General features: G+C 38.6%; 2 protein-coding genes across 2 annotated transcripts; one reads left to right on the forward strand and one right to left on the reverse strand.

Moving 5' to 3' along the window:
- Window positions 1-12,814: 12,814 nt before the first annotated feature.
- On the forward strand, window positions 12,815-13,777 carry wfdc2 (WAP four-disulfide core domain 2). The gene is made up of 4 exons (XM_012873434.3): window positions 12,815-12,926; window positions 13,076-13,219; window positions 13,352-13,483; window positions 13,572-13,777. The coding sequence occupies exons 1-4, from the start codon at window positions 12,839-12,841 to the stop codon at window positions 13,700-13,702; spliced, it is 495 nt and encodes a 164-aa protein (XP_012728888.2). The 5' UTR covers window positions 12,815-12,838; the 3' UTR covers window positions 13,703-13,777.
- A 2,846-nt stretch (window positions 13,778-16,623) lies between these two features.
- LOC118562962 (perlwapin-like) lies at window positions 16,624-17,759 on the reverse strand. The gene is made up of 3 exons (XM_036136316.1): window positions 17,619-17,759; window positions 17,089-17,223; window positions 16,624-17,008 (listed from the first exon to the last, which is right to left on the reverse strand). Exons 1-3 carry the CDS (start codon window positions 17,701-17,703, stop codon window positions 16,860-16,862), a joined length of 369 nt encoding a protein of 122 aa, XP_035992209.1. The 5' UTR covers window positions 17,704-17,759; the 3' UTR covers window positions 16,624-16,859.
- Between the last annotated feature and the right edge of the window lie 3,935 nt (window positions 17,760-21,694).

The following is a 21,694-nucleotide window of genomic DNA, read 5'->3' on the forward strand; positions in this document are numbered from 1 at the left end:
CGGCTTTGTTCACTTTTTATAAACAAGGTTCCATCAACTTGCACTCCCATCTCACATTATGTTTATGGTACTTCAGTGCCTGCTCCCTGCTCTGCTGTTTGTAACCAGTTTGAGCCTGTGACTCCTCTTTTCTGAAGACTGTTGGTAATTTAAAGCCTGTACCTCCACAACTTTTCAATTGAGTTTTTTTTTTCCACTTTAGGGCCTTTTCTTCAACACGTTAACAGCAGTTTGTTGTCAGGTGTTGTCCCTAAAAAACTTTAAACATGCAGTAGTCCAATGTCAGATTAAAAAATAACCTGCTTTAGATCCTACAGTTTTGGCAGGATTATAGACCAGTCACTAAACTGCATAAGAAATGGCCTTTCTGGGTAGGCAGAAACATTTCACAAGTTTTTCAATCTGGTTTCTTTCACAGAATCTGTTATTTTTTAAAGTTTTTAATGATGTGCTTCTAGCTACTGACCCTGATGACTGTGTTTTTGTGCTTTTAGATTTAACAGCTCCATTTGATACAGTGGATCATAAAATTTTGATCTTTTGTTTACAGTAGTGGATTGGCATTAGGGACACAGCACTGGGCTGGTTTAGATCTTACTTGGCAGATCAAACTTTCTGTGTTAACTTTGGGGACCATTACTCTTCCCCTGCTCCTCATTTGTGTGGTGTCTCACAGGGCTTAGTTTTAGCACCCATTCTCTTCTCTCTTTGTTTGCTCCCACTTGGCTCCATACTAAGAAAACATTGTATTTCTTTCCACTGTAATGTAGACAACACTTATTTCCCACTTATAAAAGGAACATTTATTTTGTGCAAAATCATTGACACAATGTATTGATGATATAAGAACCTGATGGCTCTCAACTTCTTAAAGCTCGATGTGTCATAATTCCAATGGGGTTTGACTCACATGCAGAATCAAATCAGAGCTCAGAAAGTAATGATAATGATTAAGTGGTAACAGAGGCTCCGGTAATTTGGGTAAATGGTATCTATGTTAGGCAGCTGGGGAGTGGTAACCTAGTGGTTAGAGCATTGCACTGGAGGTTCTGGGTTTGACTCCTGCAGACTGCCACTCTGGGTCCCTGAGCAAGGCCCTTAGCTCCAGAGTTCTCCCAGTGTCAGCTCACTGCCCCCTAAGGGATGGGTTACATGCAGAAGACAAATTTAATTCAAATGTTGCAATGCCAAATGAAATTATTATTTAAGTTAGTTGAGGCAGGACACAGGATGACGGATCTTCTAAATGATGTTAGATCTGGATGACTGACTGACTGAGTCAGTCAGTCATCCAGATCTGACTCACTCAGGTAGAGAGTGGTAAGTAATCCTGGTGGAGATTGGAGTTGGAGAGTTCATGTGAGGTGAGTTAGTTTCCTAGGAGATCTCCAGTTAGAAAGGAGCAGACGGAGGCTTGAGCTCCTGGTAGGGACTGAACAGAGGGAGTCAGAACAGCAGAAGAGCTTCTTGGGACAACCGTGGATGGCTTTCAGGCCGTCAAAAGTCATGGAAGGTTCTTGTCGAAGAGAACCGGTGAGGAGCAAACAGGTGGACTTCGATTTGAGTGGCACAGAGATTGCAGCTGATGACCTGGAAGACGATACCATATGGCAATAACATGGACAATACTTGCAAAAAAGGCAGCTGAAAATCCACTCAGGTAGTTATTTTAGCTTGACTTTACCAGATAGGCTGAGCATTAGGTGATGACAGGTCATCTGACAGCTCCTTTAATCTTCAGCAGCCTGATGAGAAGATTGCAAACAGGTGTGCATTGGCGACAGCCGGGAGCCACACCCTCCAGCAACAATCCTCATTCAGGACAGAACTTTTGCCAGCAAACAAACTCACACTCACTCTCCATGATCATGACACATTAAAAGCAAAACTGAAGTCATGGATTTTGGTACCAACAGCTGAAGATCCTTGGCCACCTGCACTGAGTCGCCCATCCCTAATCTTTGGGTTAACAAGATCCTTGTCTTGGTGGACAATGATCTTAAATTTGATCCTCAGATTAGGGCAGTTCATCAGATCAAGCTTATCATCATTTGAGGCAGTTGGCTAAAATAAAATGAATTCTTTCTCAAAGTCACTTTGAGACTGTAATTCATGCCTTTGTCACCACCCGCCTTGATCACTGAAATGCACTTTATGTAGAGATGGTGGTTCTTCTATTGCCCAGTTAGAGAGTGTACAAAATACAGTAGCACATTTTTTTTAAATCACACATGTAAATAGGAGCACATTACCCCATTTTAGCTTCTCTCCACTGGCTGCCAGTACCTTTTAGGATTCATTTTGAAATCATTTTATTCGCACTCCATGATCTTCCCCCAACTTACCTTTCTGAACTGCTCCACTCTTTTACACTCTCCCATTCTGTCAGGTCAGCTAACCAGCCACTCCACAGAGCTCCAAAGACTAGGCGTAAGCTTTGTGGGGCCCATGCCTTTTTGGGTGCAGCTCCTAAGATGTTGAATAACCTTCCAGGGAAATTTAGACATGCTTCTTCTCACTCTGTTTCACATCTTAAAACCCATCTCTTTGCTCTGGCCTTTGACACCACTTAAGATGCAGATTTTTACTCTGTTTTATTGATTTACCTGTTTTGCATGCATTGTATGATTGCTCCTACCTCTGTTTTATGCGTCTTAGTTAATTAATGTGTATAGCACTTTGGTCCCGAATGTTTTTTTTAAAGTGCTTTAGAAATTAAGCTGGATTGGATTGAAATGGAGTAGGCTAACCTTCCTTGGATAAATAACTTTTATCCATTTGCATTTTACTGAATTTGACTGTGGTAATATCATTTTGCAGTGAGTAGGACTCTATGTAATTGGACCTGAATTTAACTAGACTATTATTGCATTGAATTGAATTGAGTCGACTCACTGTTGGCTTGTTACTATTAGGAAGAAATATTTACGCTATTTGTCACTATAATTTAGTCTGCAGAAAATTATCATGGGTTAGTTTCCAGGGCAATAGTTGCAACACTGTATTTAGTGTAATTCATATGGAGACCACCTTTAGATGGTGGTTCGTTATTCTATTTTACCTTAGATTTAATACCTCCCCCATAAATGACTGTTTATCTAACTACAAATGATCAGATTACTCTTTTTTCGTCTCTTCAATAACAACTGTTCATCATATTAGAATTACACCATTTAAATAAGTGTAGCGGTCATGTTCTCATCTGGATGAGTGGAAAGGACATCGTACCCTCGTGTTGACACAGAACTCATTTATTGATGTTTTCTTGTAACGTGCACAAGGATGGACATAGACAATGTTACCTCCACATCTGAAGGAGCTCATTCCCTCCTAGTTTTCAGGTCAGTGGCTTTCATCAGATGTAATGGCGGGGGAGTCGGTAAATTATGAATGAAGAACCACTTTGTGGACGAAGGGGATGATGCAGATTATTCATCCCTGCTTCCTTCGATGCAACTTCTTTAGCAGACCGTTTTTACTCCAGAGGGATGAAGAGGGATGCGTTACTCAAAGGTGGCGCATAAATAGATGAAAGGCGATAATAAGTAACCGCCATCTTTTTTTTTTGGAATACATTTTTGCTCTCAGTTTTAAACTAGTGAAGGTTTATGCTTGTGACGTAACTTCGGCAGCTGTCAGGTGTATAATTTGCCTTTAAGATTTTGATGTAACTCTATTTTACTTATATATTTTTTCCAGTATTCTCTGGTTTTAGGATGTTGCGTAAAATAAGTCATAAAAGCCTAATCAATCTTAACCAAATTATCTCCTAATAACACTTTTTGTTTTTAGAGATCTTTTAATTTTTTTTTAAATTAAGATTTATTAATCACCAATCAAATTAACTACATACAAAGTAACACTTATCAGCAAACACAGCTTGCTCTATTTCCTGATCACCTAAATTGACTAGAACACATTTTTAGTCATGTCAATCCCTCACAGTATTTTTACATTTGAGAAACATTCACCCAGTTGCACAAACAAATTCACACACAGACCTGGGGCAACATGGCTAGCCCATGGGAACATCAACATGTGGCAGAGAAGGAAATTGGACTTGAACCCACAGCTTTCTGATTGCAAGACAACTATTCCTCCCACTTAGCCAGTGTCAACCCAACTAAAGTATGTAAACGGAAACAGAAATAGAGAAGATAAGATAAAGGATCCAACTCTAATTCCACTGAATATTATTGTAGGGGGAGAGACTATAACCAAGATTCCTTACTTTCACTCTCAGATATTGTACTTCCTATGTAAATTCTAGATTATGGAGTTTGAACCTTGCTGCCTTTGTTCGCCATTGTTAAAAAGCAGGCTATTTAGATGCAGAATAAATGTTTTTAATTTATTTCTAAAACGCGCCTCTGTCTGTCAGTTCATGCTTGAGGCAAAACCTCATTGATGTAGCGAGGAAGAATGATAGCTGCTGATCGTGTCGTCTGCCGCCTGCTGATGACTTGAGAGGAACAGATCAAGTTATGGATGATTCATTTTGACACCAAAGCAATTCTTGCCAGCTGACTTGCTCAGGACCCCACTGACCTCACGGGTCAACAGAGATCCATACGTAAATGAGCTGTAGTTCATATTAACTATACCCTGTTTTACATTTATCTATATTTTAGCCTAGTGGGTTGCTGAATATCTCCAAATAGGGATTATTTTTTTCCTCTCAGGAACTTTATAAAATATCCAGCCTCCCTGTCCCAGTTCATGAACTCATAATTATTGAATATTTCTGCGAGCAGCCAATTGCACGGAAACACTGATGTGGTAAATGTTCAGTTGTGAAATGATCCTGTATTGTGTCTTGTCTCCCGTCTGATGGAGCTGCAGGAGCTGGCGGAAGAGCGAAGAGCGAAGAGAGGAGCGAAGAGAGGAGAAAGCTCTGATGAAGAAGGAAAAATAGGAGAGGAGGGGGTGTAGGGATTGGAAGGAGGGGTTGAAAATAGGGGCAAAAAAAGGTAGGGTGGGGGGGGGTGGGAGGGAAAAAAAAGGGGGTTCTGAGAGAGATCTAACTCTAGCATAAAAGTAAATTCAAATACATTATTCATGGATCTCTATGTCAAAATATCATTTACGTGTGCTGTGTTGACTCATGGTTCGTAAAATGAGAAGGACATGAAAAGAAAGAAAGGATGAAGGAAATAAACAACTCAGGAGGCTTCTCCTCCATTCTTGCCCGGAAAATAAAAAAGAACCCCCGGTGTACTCTCCCCTGACTTATTAGGCATCAATAATTTATTGGGGCCCCTGTTTATTATGCTTGATCCACCCAATAAGCAGCTACCTTGTCAGAAAAAGAAGTCTATCATCCAAGTTTGCATATTTAAAGAGAGACTGAGGGAGTCTTGGCTGTATTTTATGAAAGAAAGATTGACCTGAAGACATTAGAGCATAGAGCGTTAGGTTTTTAAGGGTAAAATTATCTTAATAGACTATAATTGAATGGTCATGATTGGTTGGGTCTTCAAGCCCCTGCTTAAAATCCAGGGGCAAGCAAACCAGCTGTTCTTGAGACTTTTCGGCTGTTTTAATCATTCTGGATTTCCTGCACAATGAGTGAAGCCACTACTGTACTGACATGAGCCTCCTCTGTCTCGCTGACAAGTAAAACAACACCACAGCAACCCCCACAGGTGCACAGCAGTACTACCGACACAATCAGCCTTTAGTTTAATTACAGTAATAGTGCTTTCCAAATTGCAGGCCGGTAGCAGGATAAAGCTGAAAGGTCACAAGACGATTAACTGGATAGAAAAACTGACTACGCTGTTCCCGTGCATGGAAACATGTCGTGCATTTAGAAATTGACCAAAATGTCAATAAGTAAAATGGAACAAAACATGAAAGGAGACCTTATAGATGATCATATCTGTGTGCATATGTGCAGAGGCTACCCAGCACATGTGACCTGCTCCACTTTTATTTTGATTTATAAGCCTGCTGGAGAGCCTCATCACAGAATCGCTTCATCTTCTCTCCTTTATTACACCACATTTGTTTTCATTTTCCCCCCAAGTTGGGGCTGAATAAATTACAGATTTCCCATGAGGCTGTGGCAGGGCCAGCTTCTCCACTACCGATGGGGTGGGGTGGGGGGTTTGACAGCGAGGGATTTCTCTGTGTGTTTCATCATTTGAGACATTAGCATTATTCTCACACTAAAAACATTATCACAGCATTATTGTTATTTGTGTTACCAGCATCATATCAGCTAGTCAAGCACCTAAAACAGGTTGACACCGGATGTAGCTTCTCAAACCACCAATCAAGGTGTGGTGAGGGAGCAACGGCAACAAAACCTAAAAAGAAGCTTTGGACATCAGGTTAGCCACAGTTTTCTCTGACCTCTGTTGGATTTTAAACTAAAAGGCCTGCATCTGTTACCCCTTTATGCCTGAAGGTAAGTTGAGAGTCCAAATCTGATTCCCTTACTTTGAAAGATAGCTTAGATAAGGGCATGAGAGTGGACATAATCTGGCAATTGTGTTTAGCATACAGAGGTCAGTGACAGGTTAATGCAGAGTCCAACGGGGGAGGGGAACTGAGGCCAAGGGAAGTGAGAATAACAAAAGGTGTGATCATTATGGGGCATAAGTGCAAACACAAATTTGGAGATGCTGAAAAATCCAATAAATTGTAGTGTCTTCTCTTTATTTTTTTTTTAAATAACAGTGACACATAAATTTGTCCAAATCACCTTATCCAGCATAATTAATCTTCTCTTGTTCACCTTCATATATATATATATATATATATATATATATATATATATATATATATATATATATATATATATATATACATAGTATTTATAGCGCTTCTGCAATACTGTTGGTAGATGGCTCCACATCTGTTTGTATTGCGCCTGATGCTGGGAATATTTTTATCCACAAAACATTATCAGTATGGAGCGCTGTTCAATCCTTTCATACAACAGTGGAACAAGTCTGGTACACATGTAGACCAAGTCAATGATATCTAATTAATCAGACAAACAGCCAAGAAGCACATGGTAACGCCAGAGGAGCTACAGAGATCCACAGAAAACCAAAGTAGGGATCACAGAAAGTGATCCTTAATTCCTGGTGCATGATTACTTTTTCTCCTGACTTTGTCATACATACCCCCTTACTGTCATTGTCTGTAATAATTTTCCCACATTGTGTTCAACATTTACGGCCAGCAAGGAAGCTGATAGCATCTACATCATCTTAATGACATACATTATCCATGAATGAATATATATATATATATATAAACCATGAATGAATTCCCAAGAAGGCTTTTAGAGAAAACAAAACAAATACAACATAAAAATAAGAAAGAAACAGATCAATAAGAGGACAAAATAAATGCATGTTTTTTCCCCAATAATAACAGTAGGCTGTATGCGAATACACGTAACAGATCCTTGAAAGCATCAGACGTAATGTGATTTATGAAAATAGATGAGGAAAAACAATAACTGTGAACCCACTAACCGCTAAGCTTTGACATGTAAACTGGATGAGTTCTGATCTCCCGGGTGAAAACTTCTCCTTCTCCCATATTAATCATGTAGATGGCCTCTTTTTGAAGGTTTGACCTGCCAGTAATAAGCAAAACAAAATGCATTTTCACATAGTTACCCCACATTTCAGTACCTGAAAGATGACATATTTACCACAATTAAAATCACATCTTCTTCAAAAGGGTCCATGATGTTCTCAGACCATTATATTTTGGTCTATATATACATGAACTTCACTAATTTCTAAGTTTACTTTTTTGGTCAAGAGAGAATTTCTCATCAGTAGTAGTTATTTAGTATTTTTGATGAATGGAGAATAAAATAAAAAATTCTACTAAGACTGCAGGCATTGTTGAATAAACATTACCACCTAGAGGTTTTAAAAAGTATTGCGCCTCAATTTCTGCAATAGTCGAACTCAGGGGTTTGCAACCTTTACAGATCAAAGAGCATTTATTGCTCTTAGTCCAGGTAAATAAAACATGTTTAGAGCCTCAAATGATATGTGAACTTTTGACCAAAAAAACAACAACTTAGAAGCGTCATCTTTTAAAAGAGCCATCAGTTGAATTTCTGTTTTTAGGTTTCGATATTAAGAAAAACATAAAACCTTTGCCGAAAGGTGATGGATACATTTCATTTGTCAAAAGTGATTTAAAAGCCTAGCAATAGAAAAAGAGATTTAAGGTATTAATGGTACTTATACTGCAAAAAAACGCATTGGGTATTATTTTAAAACACTGTTGGTTCTCTATCATTTTTAGGCAGTTATTTAGGGCTATTATGAACATCCAAAGAGCCATCTGCAGCTCCGGAGCCTCAGGTTGCAGACCCGTGGTCTAACCTAATGCTTTAGGACATTGTTTTTGTCAAATCAAGGTTGACATGGTTTAAAAGGTACTGAACCCCTTGATAATTACTTAAGACAGCATATTTTAGTTGGAATAAGTATTTGACTTTGCAGAAAATCTTTGTCAGTTCAGCTCAAAGCCAAAAGTATGTCTTTAAATTTATATATTTTTTTCAATTAACTAAGAGGTTCTGAAATGAAAGAGGTTCCAAAGTTAAGAAAAAGTAGTGCATTAATTTTTCTTATTAGGCATTTTTAATGTGACGCTTTTACTTGTCGTTTAGAAATGTCTCTGTTACAGACATTTCATGAATGAATGAACATGAATATACTACAGACATGGTAGTAAAGTTGTGAAACATCATGTTGAATGGTGAAAAATATACATAATACTGAATACTGAATACAAAATTTGCAAGTGTTTTTATTTTTCCTAAATAACTGAGATTGTAGTTTGAAAACTTAAAAAAAAACAATTACTCAGGTATTTGTGTGGTATTAAAACAACCCTAACCCTAACCCTTGTTTGATCTGAAACATTTAAATATGCAAATAGCATGCAATATGCAATCTTTACATTACACTGTATTCAAATAAGAAGCCAATGTATCCAACAACAGTGGGTGACAGGAAATAATAAACTGAGGATATATGGAAAACTGCCCTATTTTATTTCCTCATGTATGATATTCATCTGGAGTATGTACTAGTATTTGGAAAACCCTGCACATCTACAATCTGTGTTCCTCCACAGATGTATGTATGTATGTATATATATATATATATATATATATATATATATATATATATATATATATACATACATACATATATATATATATATATATATATATATATATATATATATATATATATATATATATATATATATATATATATATATATATATATAGGGCTGCACAGTGGTGCAGTGGGTAGCGCTGTTGCCTTGCAGCAAGAAGGTCCTGGGTTCAAGTACACCCCTGGGTCTTTCTGCATGGAGTTTGCATGTTCTCCCTGTGCATGCGTGGGTTCTCTCCGGGTACTCCGGCTTCCTCCCACAGTCCAAAAACAGACTGTTAGGTTAATTGGCTTCTTCAAATTGTCCTTAGGTGTGAGTGTGTGCGTGAATGGTTGTTTGTCTCTCTGTGTTGCACTGCGACAGACTGGCGACCTGTCCAGGGTGTACCCCGCCTCTCGCCCATTTGACAGCTGGAGATAGGCACCAGCAACCCCCGCGACCCCATGAGGGATAAGCGGTTTGGAAAATGGATGGATGGATGGATATATATATATATATATATATATATATATATATACATACATATATCAGTAAAGTGTAATAATGACCTGTTGGCATTTGGTACATTGATATATATATATATATACATACATACATACATATATATATATATATATATATATATATATATTAGGGCTGGGCAAGTTAACGCGTTAATTTCGCGTTAACTCATTAGACTATTAACGGCGATATTTTCTTTAACGCGCGTTAACGCATGTTGCTCACATGCTTTTATTTTGTGAAGGTCTGTTGCTGCGGTGTAGGGGTTTGAATCAGAACAGTAGGTGGCGATAATGCGGCAATAACCTCGCTGTCAGCCAAGCCTCGGATTCAGAGTAAGAAAGGTGCTGGCCGGAAAAAAACAAAGCCGACATGCGGAAGGCGGTGTTTCCCGCAGGAATAGCGTACCGCGCACGTGACGTCACCGTCTCAAGAGCAACGCCCCTTTTGCCGCTTAGGTAGGACATACAGGAGAGAACGCACGTAGCAACCAGCTATTACACGCACAACAGAACCAGCGATATGACCGACTTTATAGCCGTTAAACTTTCCCAAGACGGTGTCCCAGGCACACAGATTACTGGTCGCACTGTCGAAGAACACACCAACCTTCAGCTCAAACGATGACTTGAGTGTCGAGGGCTTAAAAAAAATGGAAAACGGGCCGAGTTGATCGAACGGTAAGCTTTGTTTTTTTTTTTCCTGCGCGGCGATCATGGCGTCCGTCCAGGGATCGGTATATGTTTAATGTTTGTCTTATTTGAAATGTTTTTGAGTAAGCTATCCTGGTATCAGGGTATCATGTTAGCGCCTGCTACCATGATAGCCTATATGCTATCATGGTAGCAGGCGCTTCATTATTAACATGTCGGCCACCAAAATACTCTTACCTGTTCACTACTTGATGTTGCTGGAATTGGGTCAGGATGTTCTTCGGTTGGGCCCTTTCCTCCGACAAAATGCTTGCTACATATGTACTTGAATTTGGTAACTTTTTCCGGGTTGAACTGTTGTGTAGGCTGACTGCACCGGTGTACCCAGTGCACACATTTCTCCTTGGCAGTCTTGAAGAAAACATCCTTCATATGCGGCCGATCAGCGTACCTCGAGTCGCTGTTGCACGTTCCATAGCAACAATGTTTAAAAACCATGGTCTTAGATTTGGAAAAAGCAGTCATTTACCGAGTAAAACCAAGGCTAACGCACGTCTCTTTTACAGCGAAACAGCGACGGACTATGCAAGCTTGTCCTACTGCGTACCACGTGATGTGACGTTACGTTTCTAAAAATAGCTCGCTTGCGGTACGCTATTTGCTTAGGCCAGGCGGTGAGTTGGCGAACGGAACAAGTTTTGTGCGGAGCGGAGCGGAGTCTGCTTAGACGCCGTCCGTGAAGTCGCTTCTCGTTTCAAAGTATCCATGTGTTTTTGCCTGTTTTTCCCTGCCATTCACTATATGCACGCGAGAAAGCAACAACAAAAAAACGCGTGTCAACGTCAAATAAACGCAAGCAACGCAAGCATATCGAGTTGGCAAGCATTTCAGTTTAAAGTTCTTCCAGCATGGAATATGACAGAAACAAGTTAGTTGTAACCACTGCCAAGTTAAACTTTGGTATTGAACATAAAATGGTAATGCTGCTCCCTGCTGTTACCTCAGAAATTGCCTGTTTTTGGTAGATTTTTTTCCCCATAAAGAGAATTCCCTGTCAGTGGCAATAAGCTTTAATTTATTATTATTGCTATTTTTTGTTTTACATGTTTAAGTTGAGCTTTACACTAAATATGTGTTACTGATAAGTGCTACAAATGTTACAACACTTTTGTTCATATGGCAGCAGAACATTAAAATAAAAGTGTTCTTTACACTACTTTTGAATTCATTCTTGGAGTTTGTAAATACAATGCGATTAATCGCGATTAATCAGGGCGATTAATCGCGATTAAATATTTTAATCGTTGCCCAGCCTTAATATATATATATATATATATATATATATATATATATATATATATATATATATATATATATATATATATATATATATATATGTGTGTGTGTGTGTGTGTGTGTGTGTGTGTGTCATGGTGCAGTTTTTGGCCTGCCTGTCTCCGCATGAACCTTTCGGCACATTCCACCTCTCATGCAGCTCAGCTCTCACTCCACCTCCTCATTAGTTCCACCTGCCGTTCCTAATTATCCTGGACTCAGTTCACCTGCCATCCTCTTTACTTAAGCTCCCTTCAGTCTGCTCTCCCCTACTGGATTGTCTTCATCCAAACCTTGTCCTGCCACGTGCTTCTCACGCCTGCTAGCCAGAGCTTCCTACGTCTGCCTGCCAGAGTTCCATTGTCGGCGCCTGCCTGCCCGCCCGCAAGTACTCTCTCTGCTGTGCTGCTGGTTCTCCTACTACCCCAGCGCTCCATGTAATCTCTCTGCTGCGCTGCCGGCTTACCCCAAACCCCAGCGCTCCAACTACACTCGCTGCTGGCTGAACCTCTACCCCAGTGCTCCACCAACTCGCTCTACTGTGCTACCAGCTAACCTTAAACCTCTGCGCTCCAAGAACTGTCTCTGCTGATGAGTTTCCTGCTCCTCCTGGACCTCAGCGCTCTTACGCCTGCCCTGTATGCTTCTTGGCTCTCAGCGTCTCCCTTGGTCTACAGCACAGTTCCCGCAGTCCTCCAGCTCCTGCCTTCATCCTTCACCTGCTCCATCCCGGTAACAGACTCTGATCCTCATCCTCCACAATCCATCAACCTTCAATAAACTCTTTAAAACGAAGCTCTGTGTGCGGCTGAAATTGGGTTCAAACTCCACATAATCTATCTATCTATCTATCTATCTATCTATCTATCTATCTATCTATCTATCTATCTATCTATCTATCTATCTATCTATCTATCTATCTATCTATCTATCTATCTATCTATCTATCTATCTATCTATCTATCTATCTATCTATCTATCTATCTATCTCTTTCTTTGATAACACTTCGGGTAATATCAAAATACGTCAGAAGGGGTAGAGGATACAGCCATGTCTGATGAGTCAATTAATAGAGCAGGCACAGGGACCCAGCGTCAGTCTGAGCTGCTCAGCCTCCCTTTCTGCACTCAGATAATTCTCTGAAGAGACGAACAGGAGCAGTTTGCCATGAATCATGATGGGGTCACGCAGGTATACAATAGGAGCACTGGTATTGTTATTTGGGACAGCTACGCACTCTTACAGAGTTTTTCATCCAGAAGGTAAGTTTATTTCTTGAAGTCTTTTAAAAATTTATTTTTGTAAGGTTTCCCACTTTCTTTGAAACAATTAGAATTTTAGCGTAGTGCTCAGAAACTTTCCTTACCAAACTTCTGCAGTCTTTGTGATCTTGCTTCATGGTTTCTTTAAGGGCCAACAACCAAACCGGGCCAATGCCCACGTTTCCTCACACACTTTCCATCTCGTTTGGGCTGCACTTGTGATCAAGACTGTCCTGAAAATGATAAATGCTGCACTTACCCATGTGGATCTATCTGCGTGCATCCTGAGTTCGGTAAGAACCATTGTCTCCACACATGCAGTTGATTCTTTTATCATTTCAGTCTGCAACCTATATAATAACCATTTAACAGTCAAAATTAATCAATATTTGAAAATTATATTTTAAGTCTCTGTGTCCATTCAGTAAAGGCAGAGTGTCCTAGACCAAAAGGCATGGGTTCATGTGAGGAAAAATGCACTGACGACAGTGACTGCTGCTGTGGTACGAAATGTTGCTCCAACGGCTGTGGGCATGAGTGCACAGTACCCAAAATAAGTAAGACATACATAATATTGCAACATCTCACAAATCTATTGTACCTGCAGTATTTTGCAGCTGAGTGTTTCTGTTTTCGGTATGCCAGTAAAGCCAGGTTACTGTGGTCTGTGGTCAACGAACGAGTGTGGGGATTTCTGCAGAGATGATGGTTATTGTCCAGATGACAAAAAGTGCTGCCCATCCTTCTGTGGTCATTTCTGCAAAGACCCCATCTAATCAGACAGTAGTCAGCTGATATTACATCTCTGACTGCAAATGTTTGCATTCATGAATTAAAATCTTTGAAGCTCATTTTGTCTTTGTGTGTCTGTTTTTTTTTTGTGTAAAGATTGTTCTGAAGACATCTCTAAAAAGAATTTTGCTTCTAGTTAATGGTTAAAATAGTGTCATTGTGACCAAGTCAGCTTGGCCTTCACATGTCTTTTTATCTCATCGGGTAGCTAGATGGCAAACAGCAGCTCACAAATGCAATGCACAAGAAAAGGTTATGTGCCTGTAGGACTTAGAAGCCCTGACGTTTAAGACAAAACAGTTATTTTGATTATCTAGCAAGCTTCAGATCTAACAACCACTAGTTACAGAGCTGTGATAAAGCATTTGCTTACAGATTTCTTCTGTATTTTATTTTAATTTTACCATTTTCTTTTTAAACAAACAAGTTTTAATCTCAGACAAGGCCAAAAGGGATGCTGACTTAAAAAAATAAAATAAAACCCATTACATTTGCCAACAAAAAATCACCAAGACTTTTGAATCTAGTTTGTAGGAGTGCTGGAGAAGATTCTCAATTATCCAGGTCGTGGTTAAAGTAAAAAACAAAACAACTGGACTTTTTTCTCAAGTTTGAAGACGTTTCGCTTCCTATCCTGGAAGCTTTCTCAATTCAAAAAGTCTGGAGTAATGTGGAGTTGCAGGCTTTATACTACTACCCAACAAGGGCCTTGTAATGGCTTAGATAACATGCAAATTTAACCAAAACTGGTCCACCCGTTAGTAATGGGGAGTCGTTAAAGTCATTTTAAGCCTCCAGATTGAACCGTACATTATCCTCCTAGTTTGTAGGAGGATAATGTTCGGCCTTATAGGCTCAAGAGCTGGTCGAGATGTGCTGGCATGACTTTGAACAAGTTGTTTATCCCCAAAACCCCTCCACTTTGGATGAATTGAAACAAGTCTTCAAAGAAATATTGGCCTAAATTTATCCACAGCCACATAAATGACTCTTTGCTTGTTATCACTGCTAACGCTTAATAGCAGTTGTTGCCATCAAGAACAGCGTTGGAGGCAAAAAGGCCAGGTTGCTTTGGATAACTTTTTTTCTCTTAAAGTAAATCAACATTTAAAAAACGAATTTATGTATTTGCTGATATCAAAATGTCTGTGGTGTTCTAAAATATGTAAGGGTGAAAAAGAAGAAAAAATAAAAATAATGGGTACAGCTACATGCTAGTACTGGGTTGGGCAACAAATTGCCTTCAGAACCACTTTTATTCTCCTTGACAGAGATTAAATTTCTGCTTAGAGGCTCAAAGTATGCCAAGATCTCCCCCATACTATTACAATGCCACCACTATGCTGACAAGAAACTGTAGATTATTTTGAAAAGTAATTGAAGTCTTTTTTTTAAACAGGTTTGTTTTTAATAGGGCTTTGTTAACTACTGTTTACTTGTAGTATTTATTTTAGTTGTTTCATTTATCTTAATTTAAGTTTTCATGTGTCCTCAGTGTTTTATGGATCTTACATTCAATTGTGAAGCATTTTGCTATATTTCTATCTGTAAAAGTGCTACACAAATAACATCCTTTACGTTTTACTGACGTAGTCGCCACTAGCCTGAAATATTTAAGCACAGCAGATTGATTTATGGTTTTTACATCCTACCATGGGAATCAGCTGAACTCGAGACTTATCAGACTTTTCTCATCTTTTATGGTACAATTTTGGTAAGCCTGTGAAAACTATTGCGTAACATTCCTGGTCTTTGCAGTCAGGAGTGGCAGCCTGTGTGGTTTCAGCTGCTGAAGCCAAGATACTTTGAGGTGCAACTTCAAAGTATCTTGGTCATGATAATAATTTATAATTTTAGAATACTTGTTAAAATTTAAAAATTATAATCATCATATTATAATAACTATATTAGTATTAGGTTATAAAAAGTGGACATTGGAAATACCGTTGCCTTTCTAACATCAGCTGAGATCAACGGGGCATTTTTTTCCACAAATTCCCACTCAGTGGACATTTCCATTTCTTTGAAACCTTCTTTGCAAACTGCAGAGATGGCTGTATATAAAAGTTCAAGTAAATGAGAAGTTTCTCAAATACTCTATCAAGCCTGTCTGGTGCCTATGACCATGCAACCTTGATAGCCCTTTTTTCTGTATTTGGATACTTGGTTCCAATTTCAGCAAGCTGTCTTCATCATGTTTAAACGTGTCGAGTTTCCTGGACAACATCGGCTGATTTGCCCTTCGTATGAAAAGGGAATTTGTCAGGTGTGTCTAATAAAGTTGTCGGGCGAGTGTATATCTAAACTGTGCAGGTCACACAATCTCAAAAGAGGTTCATAAAAGTGCTGATCAACAAATAGTAACCAACACATCATGATCTGATCTATTTTAAGTTGATTTTTGTTTTTTTCTCAGCCAGAAATGTCAGGCACCGAGCCAGGTAAATAACGGGCCAGCAACAGGTTATGGATTAACAAAAATCCCAACAGCTTCTACACATCTCATGTTTTCATAGAGTTTGGTCCAGAGGTGAGGAAAAAATAAACAAAGCTGTACCTCTCCTTGTTTAATTCTGATCCTGGACACACTAAAGCAGAATCTTCAGGTCAGACAGGGGTCTGCAAATCACGTCTGCCTCTTTTTGCTCTTCACTGTGGTTCTTCATAACATGGGCGAAACAGTTATATAAGAATATTTAATATTTTTTAAAAAGGCTAGTTTAATAGTCTGTTTTTATACGCTTTCTGCTTAGAATTTCTAACAAAGAAGGGATTCTCGTAAAATCTAATGTCATATTTTTATTTTTCAAAGTGCTTTTTAACAGTTGTGCTTTTAGATATACATTTTTCCAGCTCTTTAAATTGTTAAAGTTGCTGGCCACTTTGTTGAAGGGAGAAGACGGTCATTACCTAACAGATTTCTATTATGATGTATGTAAATGGATGTAAAATATGACATGTTGTGACATAAAACAATCTTATTAATCTATTTTTTTTGTTGAGCATTTTAAAGTAAAAGTGTGAAAAAAACAACTCAAACACTGACACATACAAATCATTAGCATGTTTAATCGAGAATTATTATTACTTTAATTTTTTTATTGTATTTCATTTTTTTTTATGAAACTGGATCTGTGGCGCTCAGGAGCAGTGTGGCTGGTATGGCTCTTGGCAGGTATAGCTGCAAAGGGTGGGACAGCACTTTTTCTGCCCAGGGCAGTCACTGTCATGGTGGCAGGGGTGACCGCATAAGAAAGAGAACCACGGAGGACCGCAGCCACCTGGCTTATCTGCAAGACAAGAAAACTCAGGAGTTTATTACCAGCTGCAGTGTAAGCAGGGGAATTTGTCTCCTTGTCCATAATTTCACCTGGGTTTGTTGACATGCACTCGTGCCCGCATCCGTTGGAGCAGCATTTCTCACCATGTCGGCAGTCACTGTCGCAGGAACAGAGTTCAGCACACACACCAACCTTCCCCTTTATGTCTGGACAGCCTGGCTGAGCTGTGCAGAAAAACAAAAACAGAGACGAAAAGAGTTTTACAAACACTGAGAAAACTTATATGTTGACACAACTAAATTTTACAAACGTTTTTCTTATTTTTTTCACATAGAATATTAAACAGGATTTATAGTATCACTTACTCAACATCCATCATGCTCACACGGCTGTGCTGGGACAAGGGTATTGAAGAGTCTTGGGCACATTCCTTATTTTGGATTCATCTAGAGAGAATACAAATATATTCTAATATATATATTCTAATATATTCGAAGTTCCAGCAATTTCTGAGATATTTAGTTAGTTCCTTATGTTAAGACACACATGGCTCCATGATAAAAAAAAAACAGATTTAAATGTGTATGCATATAAAACAGATGAAAATATAGAAACTTGCCTGGTTTAGTATAAATGGTGTAACCTTGGACACACAAGCCGAATGCAAAAACAAATGCAACTCTTGTAAAACTGCACATCCTCATGTTGGTTTATTGGAGTCAGAAATATCCTTCTTTCCACCTGTGTGGAGAAAATCCCTTTAAATAAACTAAAGTCTGATGGCACAGAGGCAACTGGGTCCTGGTGTCTGCTGAGTTACTTCCCAAAGTCTACTGAGGTGTCACCGTGCAAATGTTTATTTGAAAATCAATGCAGCTTTGTCTTATTAGAAATATGAAAAGCTGCACATGTTTATACTATCAAAGGAAATAGTATAGCATCAATGCAAAACCAATTGTTTAAAAGGGTTCTTTGAACTTGTGAATGTGAATGAGGCACAAAGAAACCAAGTGAGAAAACAAAAGAATGAGCACTCTCCTTTTAAGACAATTAAATGCAGATTTTTTATTATTATTGTACTCAGTAACACAACCTCTGCTGAGTTAGTAATCTGTGGATCATCTGACAGAGCTTGCACTTGAATGGAGCAGGTATTTGTCAAAAGTATGTATGGTGTTGCTGAAAAATGTTTCCTCACTTATATTTCTTGTTACTGTCGGAAATTCAGATTTAGGACTAAGAGCAAACGTTTGGGAGCAGCTTGATAAATTGAAGCTTTTAATAAAAATACAGTACAGGACCAGGATGGGATGAATAGAACGTAGAGCACGACAACCAGGAAGACAGGAAGAAAACAAAAGAACCCAGTAGTAAACAGAGACAACTGAGGGTTTAAATAGCTGCTGAAAACAAGCGCAGACTAATGGCTAAATAGTGAAAAGCAGGTGAAACAGATAATTAATCACCTAGTGAGAATGAAGGGGTATTGACGGGCAGAACATGGAGGAAATCGAGCAGAACATCATACAAAATGATATAGAAAGAGCTTGTAGAATCCACTAAGTAACTTAAGTAACACTAAAGGATAACTAACAACAGATAACATGATCCAGGATATACAACAAAAGGAAAACACAAACACCCAGGGATCATGACATTTAAATATTACAGATCATTAACCATTTTTTTTATATCAGACAATGATTACTTGTTCAAATAAAGTTGTTTCAAATTGGGTTTTTTAGACTACTAAGGAAAAAAGCAATTCAAACCAACCTGGCTCTATGTGAAAAAGTAATTCCCCCCTGAACCTAATAACTGATTGTGCAACCTTTGGCATCAACAGCTGGCAAGCAGTTTTTGCAATAACTGGCAATCGGTCGACCATGACCTCTTTTACCGAGAGCTACTTCACACCGACAAAAATGTTGTGCCAAAACAAAAGCTTTGCAAAATAACTAAAGTAAGATAACTGACAGACTCCTTGTTCTTTCACATTTCTGTGCATGGTTTTGGTGAGTATTAAGAGTTTTCTGTTATTGCAACAATGAATTTGAATGTCAATGTGTCTTGATTTGTCATGATCCTTTTGGACATTTTTTATTTTTCTGAATTAGCTGGAACATTTTTATATCCATCACATCAACACACTCATTTCTTAAGTACTACTGTTCCTTGAGAAGCAGGCTTTAAACTTTGTCAAACAAGACTGAATATCCTCCTCAAACATGTTGCAAAACTTTGCAAAAGATGCACAGTTTGCAGGATTTTGTTACTATTACTCATGTTTAAACGTCCTGTTTTTTTTTTTTTTCAATGAATGCTGCATTTGCCTGCTAATGTTATCATAAAGAGTATAGTTGTACACTGGAACTCTGAATTTAATTTTAAGAATGGATTCAATGCACATATTAACATAATATTCTATACATTCTGTATCTGACTGCAATTCCATAACAACACTTGTAGCAGCAGAAAAACAGCACATGATGCAATCCAAGTTTTTATGTTTCTGCTTCAATTGATCATATTATTAAGTCATTTATTCCGCACAAAATATATGAACGGCCCCTGTGGCAATTGGATACCAAAGCAGAGAGCCCTTGGGGTTGGGAACTACTGCTATACATCACTTTTGCTGAATTTTGGCCAACTTTTTTATATAGTCTTGTTTTACTTACAGGATAAAGTACAAACGACCTGTTAAGTCCATGCCATAGGATCTGACTGTAAAGTCTTGATTTTATTTTTTTCTATGAATACTTTTGGGCCCACAGCTGACATAAACTCCTTGTGACCTGTCTGCAATGTTTGCTATTTGTTTTTGTTGCATTCTGTTTGTTCCCTTATGTCCAGAAATGAGGACACTTTGACCAGATCAAGAGCTGGATGTTTGTCATCAATTAGAAGGCAAATATTTTCAAGGCTAACTGTGATAACCTAAGGACCCAGCTTCTTCTGCGTCATCAGACTGCAGCTTATTACCTGGGATATTTGTCCAGACAGCAGTGCAGGAGAGCATTCCTGACTGAAAAACCAGCATGGGGACACAGAAGTTTCCAAAAGCTGTGGTGCTTTTATCGTTGTCTTTACTTGCGGTCTCCGGATCAATTCTACTAAGGCCTGGCAAGTCTGTTGTTCTTACATTTCTGTTATGTTTTAAAAGATTTGTATTTATCTATTTACTGATGCAAGTCAGTCGCCAGACAAGCCCAGTAATGCTCTGATATCACTTGTCTTAAACCAGGTCACTGCCCAGATGACTTCCAACCTTATGTGCCAGCAAAACCATGTGTGCATGATGGAGACTGCAACGAAGGGGAGAAATGTTGTGTTTATTATGGAAACCCAGTCTGTGCCCCTGCCCTTTTGTGTAAGTTACACTATGTAGCCAAGTGGCTGTCGGAAATGTAGTTAATCAGTAAATTGTTTCCAATTCTCACTGCAACAACTGTGTTTTCTTTCAGACGACCAAGGGTGCCCCTCGACAGATGGGTTAATTGGGCCATGTGTTGAACTCTGCAGCAGTAACAGGGACTGTCCAGTGGGTGAAATGTGCTGCTCCAATGGGTGTGGCCATCAATGCACATCAACTAGACCAGGTGAGATGCGAACAAACTGCCAAAATTTCTACTTTACTCTTTCCCAGCACCAAATAATTGTTATGTTCATTTTGTGTTTCAGTGAAACCAGGAAGCTGTGGCCATCAGGTATTCACCCCCTGGTGTTATTTTTTCTGTAAACACGACGGTGACTGTCCAGGCAAAAAGAAGTGCTGTCCGACAAAATGTGGCCGTGTGTGTATACATCCCATCTTTAATGAAACCAATTATTACTAATTTATTGAATAAAAATGTCAACCAAAGGTTTCATTGTCTCGAGAGCAGGCTTATTTCATGTAAACAGGATTAGATAGCAGCTTTATGATTGGAGGAGATAGGGAAGTCTGTCGTAGCCGTGTCCATTTTTACGACAGCAAACTGTTTTGGAAGGTGCAAGAATAATTTGCAGAGTTTTTCGAATTAATCACATATTGCGCAATAGACAGGATCCTTTAGCGCAGCGCGACAGTGTAATTGTAAAGAGATTTTTCTGGGTGGCTGTTATAAACAGACAAACACAAAATTTAACAGTGGCTTTTAAAGAGGAAAAAGTGGTGTTAGAGCCATAAATAGAAAATATTTAAGTTATTTGTATGATGGTTTGCTTTTTATTTTTATCATATTCAGTAAGAAGATTTGTTCAGGCCATTTTATTGTGAAGTTTAGTTTTATTTTGAAAGGCTTGCTTCCTGTCGAGCCATATATTAGCATTAGAAAAAACTATGGATGGATTATCTAGACAAGCAATACAGCAATACAGTTTTACCGTGTAAACTGTGGATGAATTGGAAAAGGAAGATCTTCATTTTTTATAGATAAAGATTTTTTTTGTTAAAATTTCCAGTTTGCACGTGTTCTTTACTTCCAGTGTCTAAGGAATGACACCGAAATTTGGATCCCTTGACATAACAAGTGCCTTTTTAAAATAAAGTATAATAATTAAAGGCTACCATTTTGTAGAATATTATTGTATTTCACTTTTACTTGTCCCCATGTTCTAGTGGGTCCCGTGGAGGCTCTGATATAAAAGAAGAAAGTAAATATGAAATTATTAAAAAGCAAAAATTCATACTGTAGAAAGTGATAGAAACAT

This window comes from Fundulus heteroclitus, chromosome 1 (genome assembly GCF_011125445.2).
Source record: "Fundulus heteroclitus isolate FHET01 chromosome 1, MU-UCD_Fhet_4.1, whole genome shotgun sequence".
Classification (NCBI taxonomy): domain Eukaryota; kingdom Metazoa; phylum Chordata; class Actinopteri; order Cyprinodontiformes; family Fundulidae; genus Fundulus; species Fundulus heteroclitus.

What these genes read in the sequence shown, in the direction of transcription:
- wfdc2 (XM_012873434.3), top strand. Translation starts at nt 12,839, where the DNA reads ATGATGGGGTCACGCAGGTATACAATAGGAGCACTGGTATTGTTATTT. An exon ending in CTGCGTGCATCCTGAGTTCG is followed by an intron (nt 13,220 to 13,351) that starts GTAAGAACCATT and finishes GTGTCCATTCAG; the next exon opens with TAAAGGCAGAGTGTCCTAGA. An exon ending in GTGCACAGTACCCAAAATAA is followed by an intron (nt 13,484 to 13,571) that starts GTAAGACATACA and finishes TCGGTATGCCAG; the next exon opens with TAAAGCCAGGTTACTGTGGT.
- LOC118562962 (XM_036136316.1), bottom strand. Translation starts at nt 17,703, where the DNA reads ATGAGGATGTGCAGTTTTACAAGAGTTGCATTTGTTTTTGCATTCGGC. An exon ending in CACCATTTATACTAAACCAG is followed by an intron (nt 17,224 to 17,618) that starts GCAAGTTTCTAT and finishes TTTTCTGCACAG; the next exon opens with CTCAGCCAGGCTGTCCAGAC. An exon ending in GTGCATGTCAACAAACCCAG is followed by an intron (nt 17,009 to 17,088) that starts GTGAAATTATGG and finishes CTTGTCTTGCAG; the next exon opens with ATAAGCCAGGTGGCTGCGGT.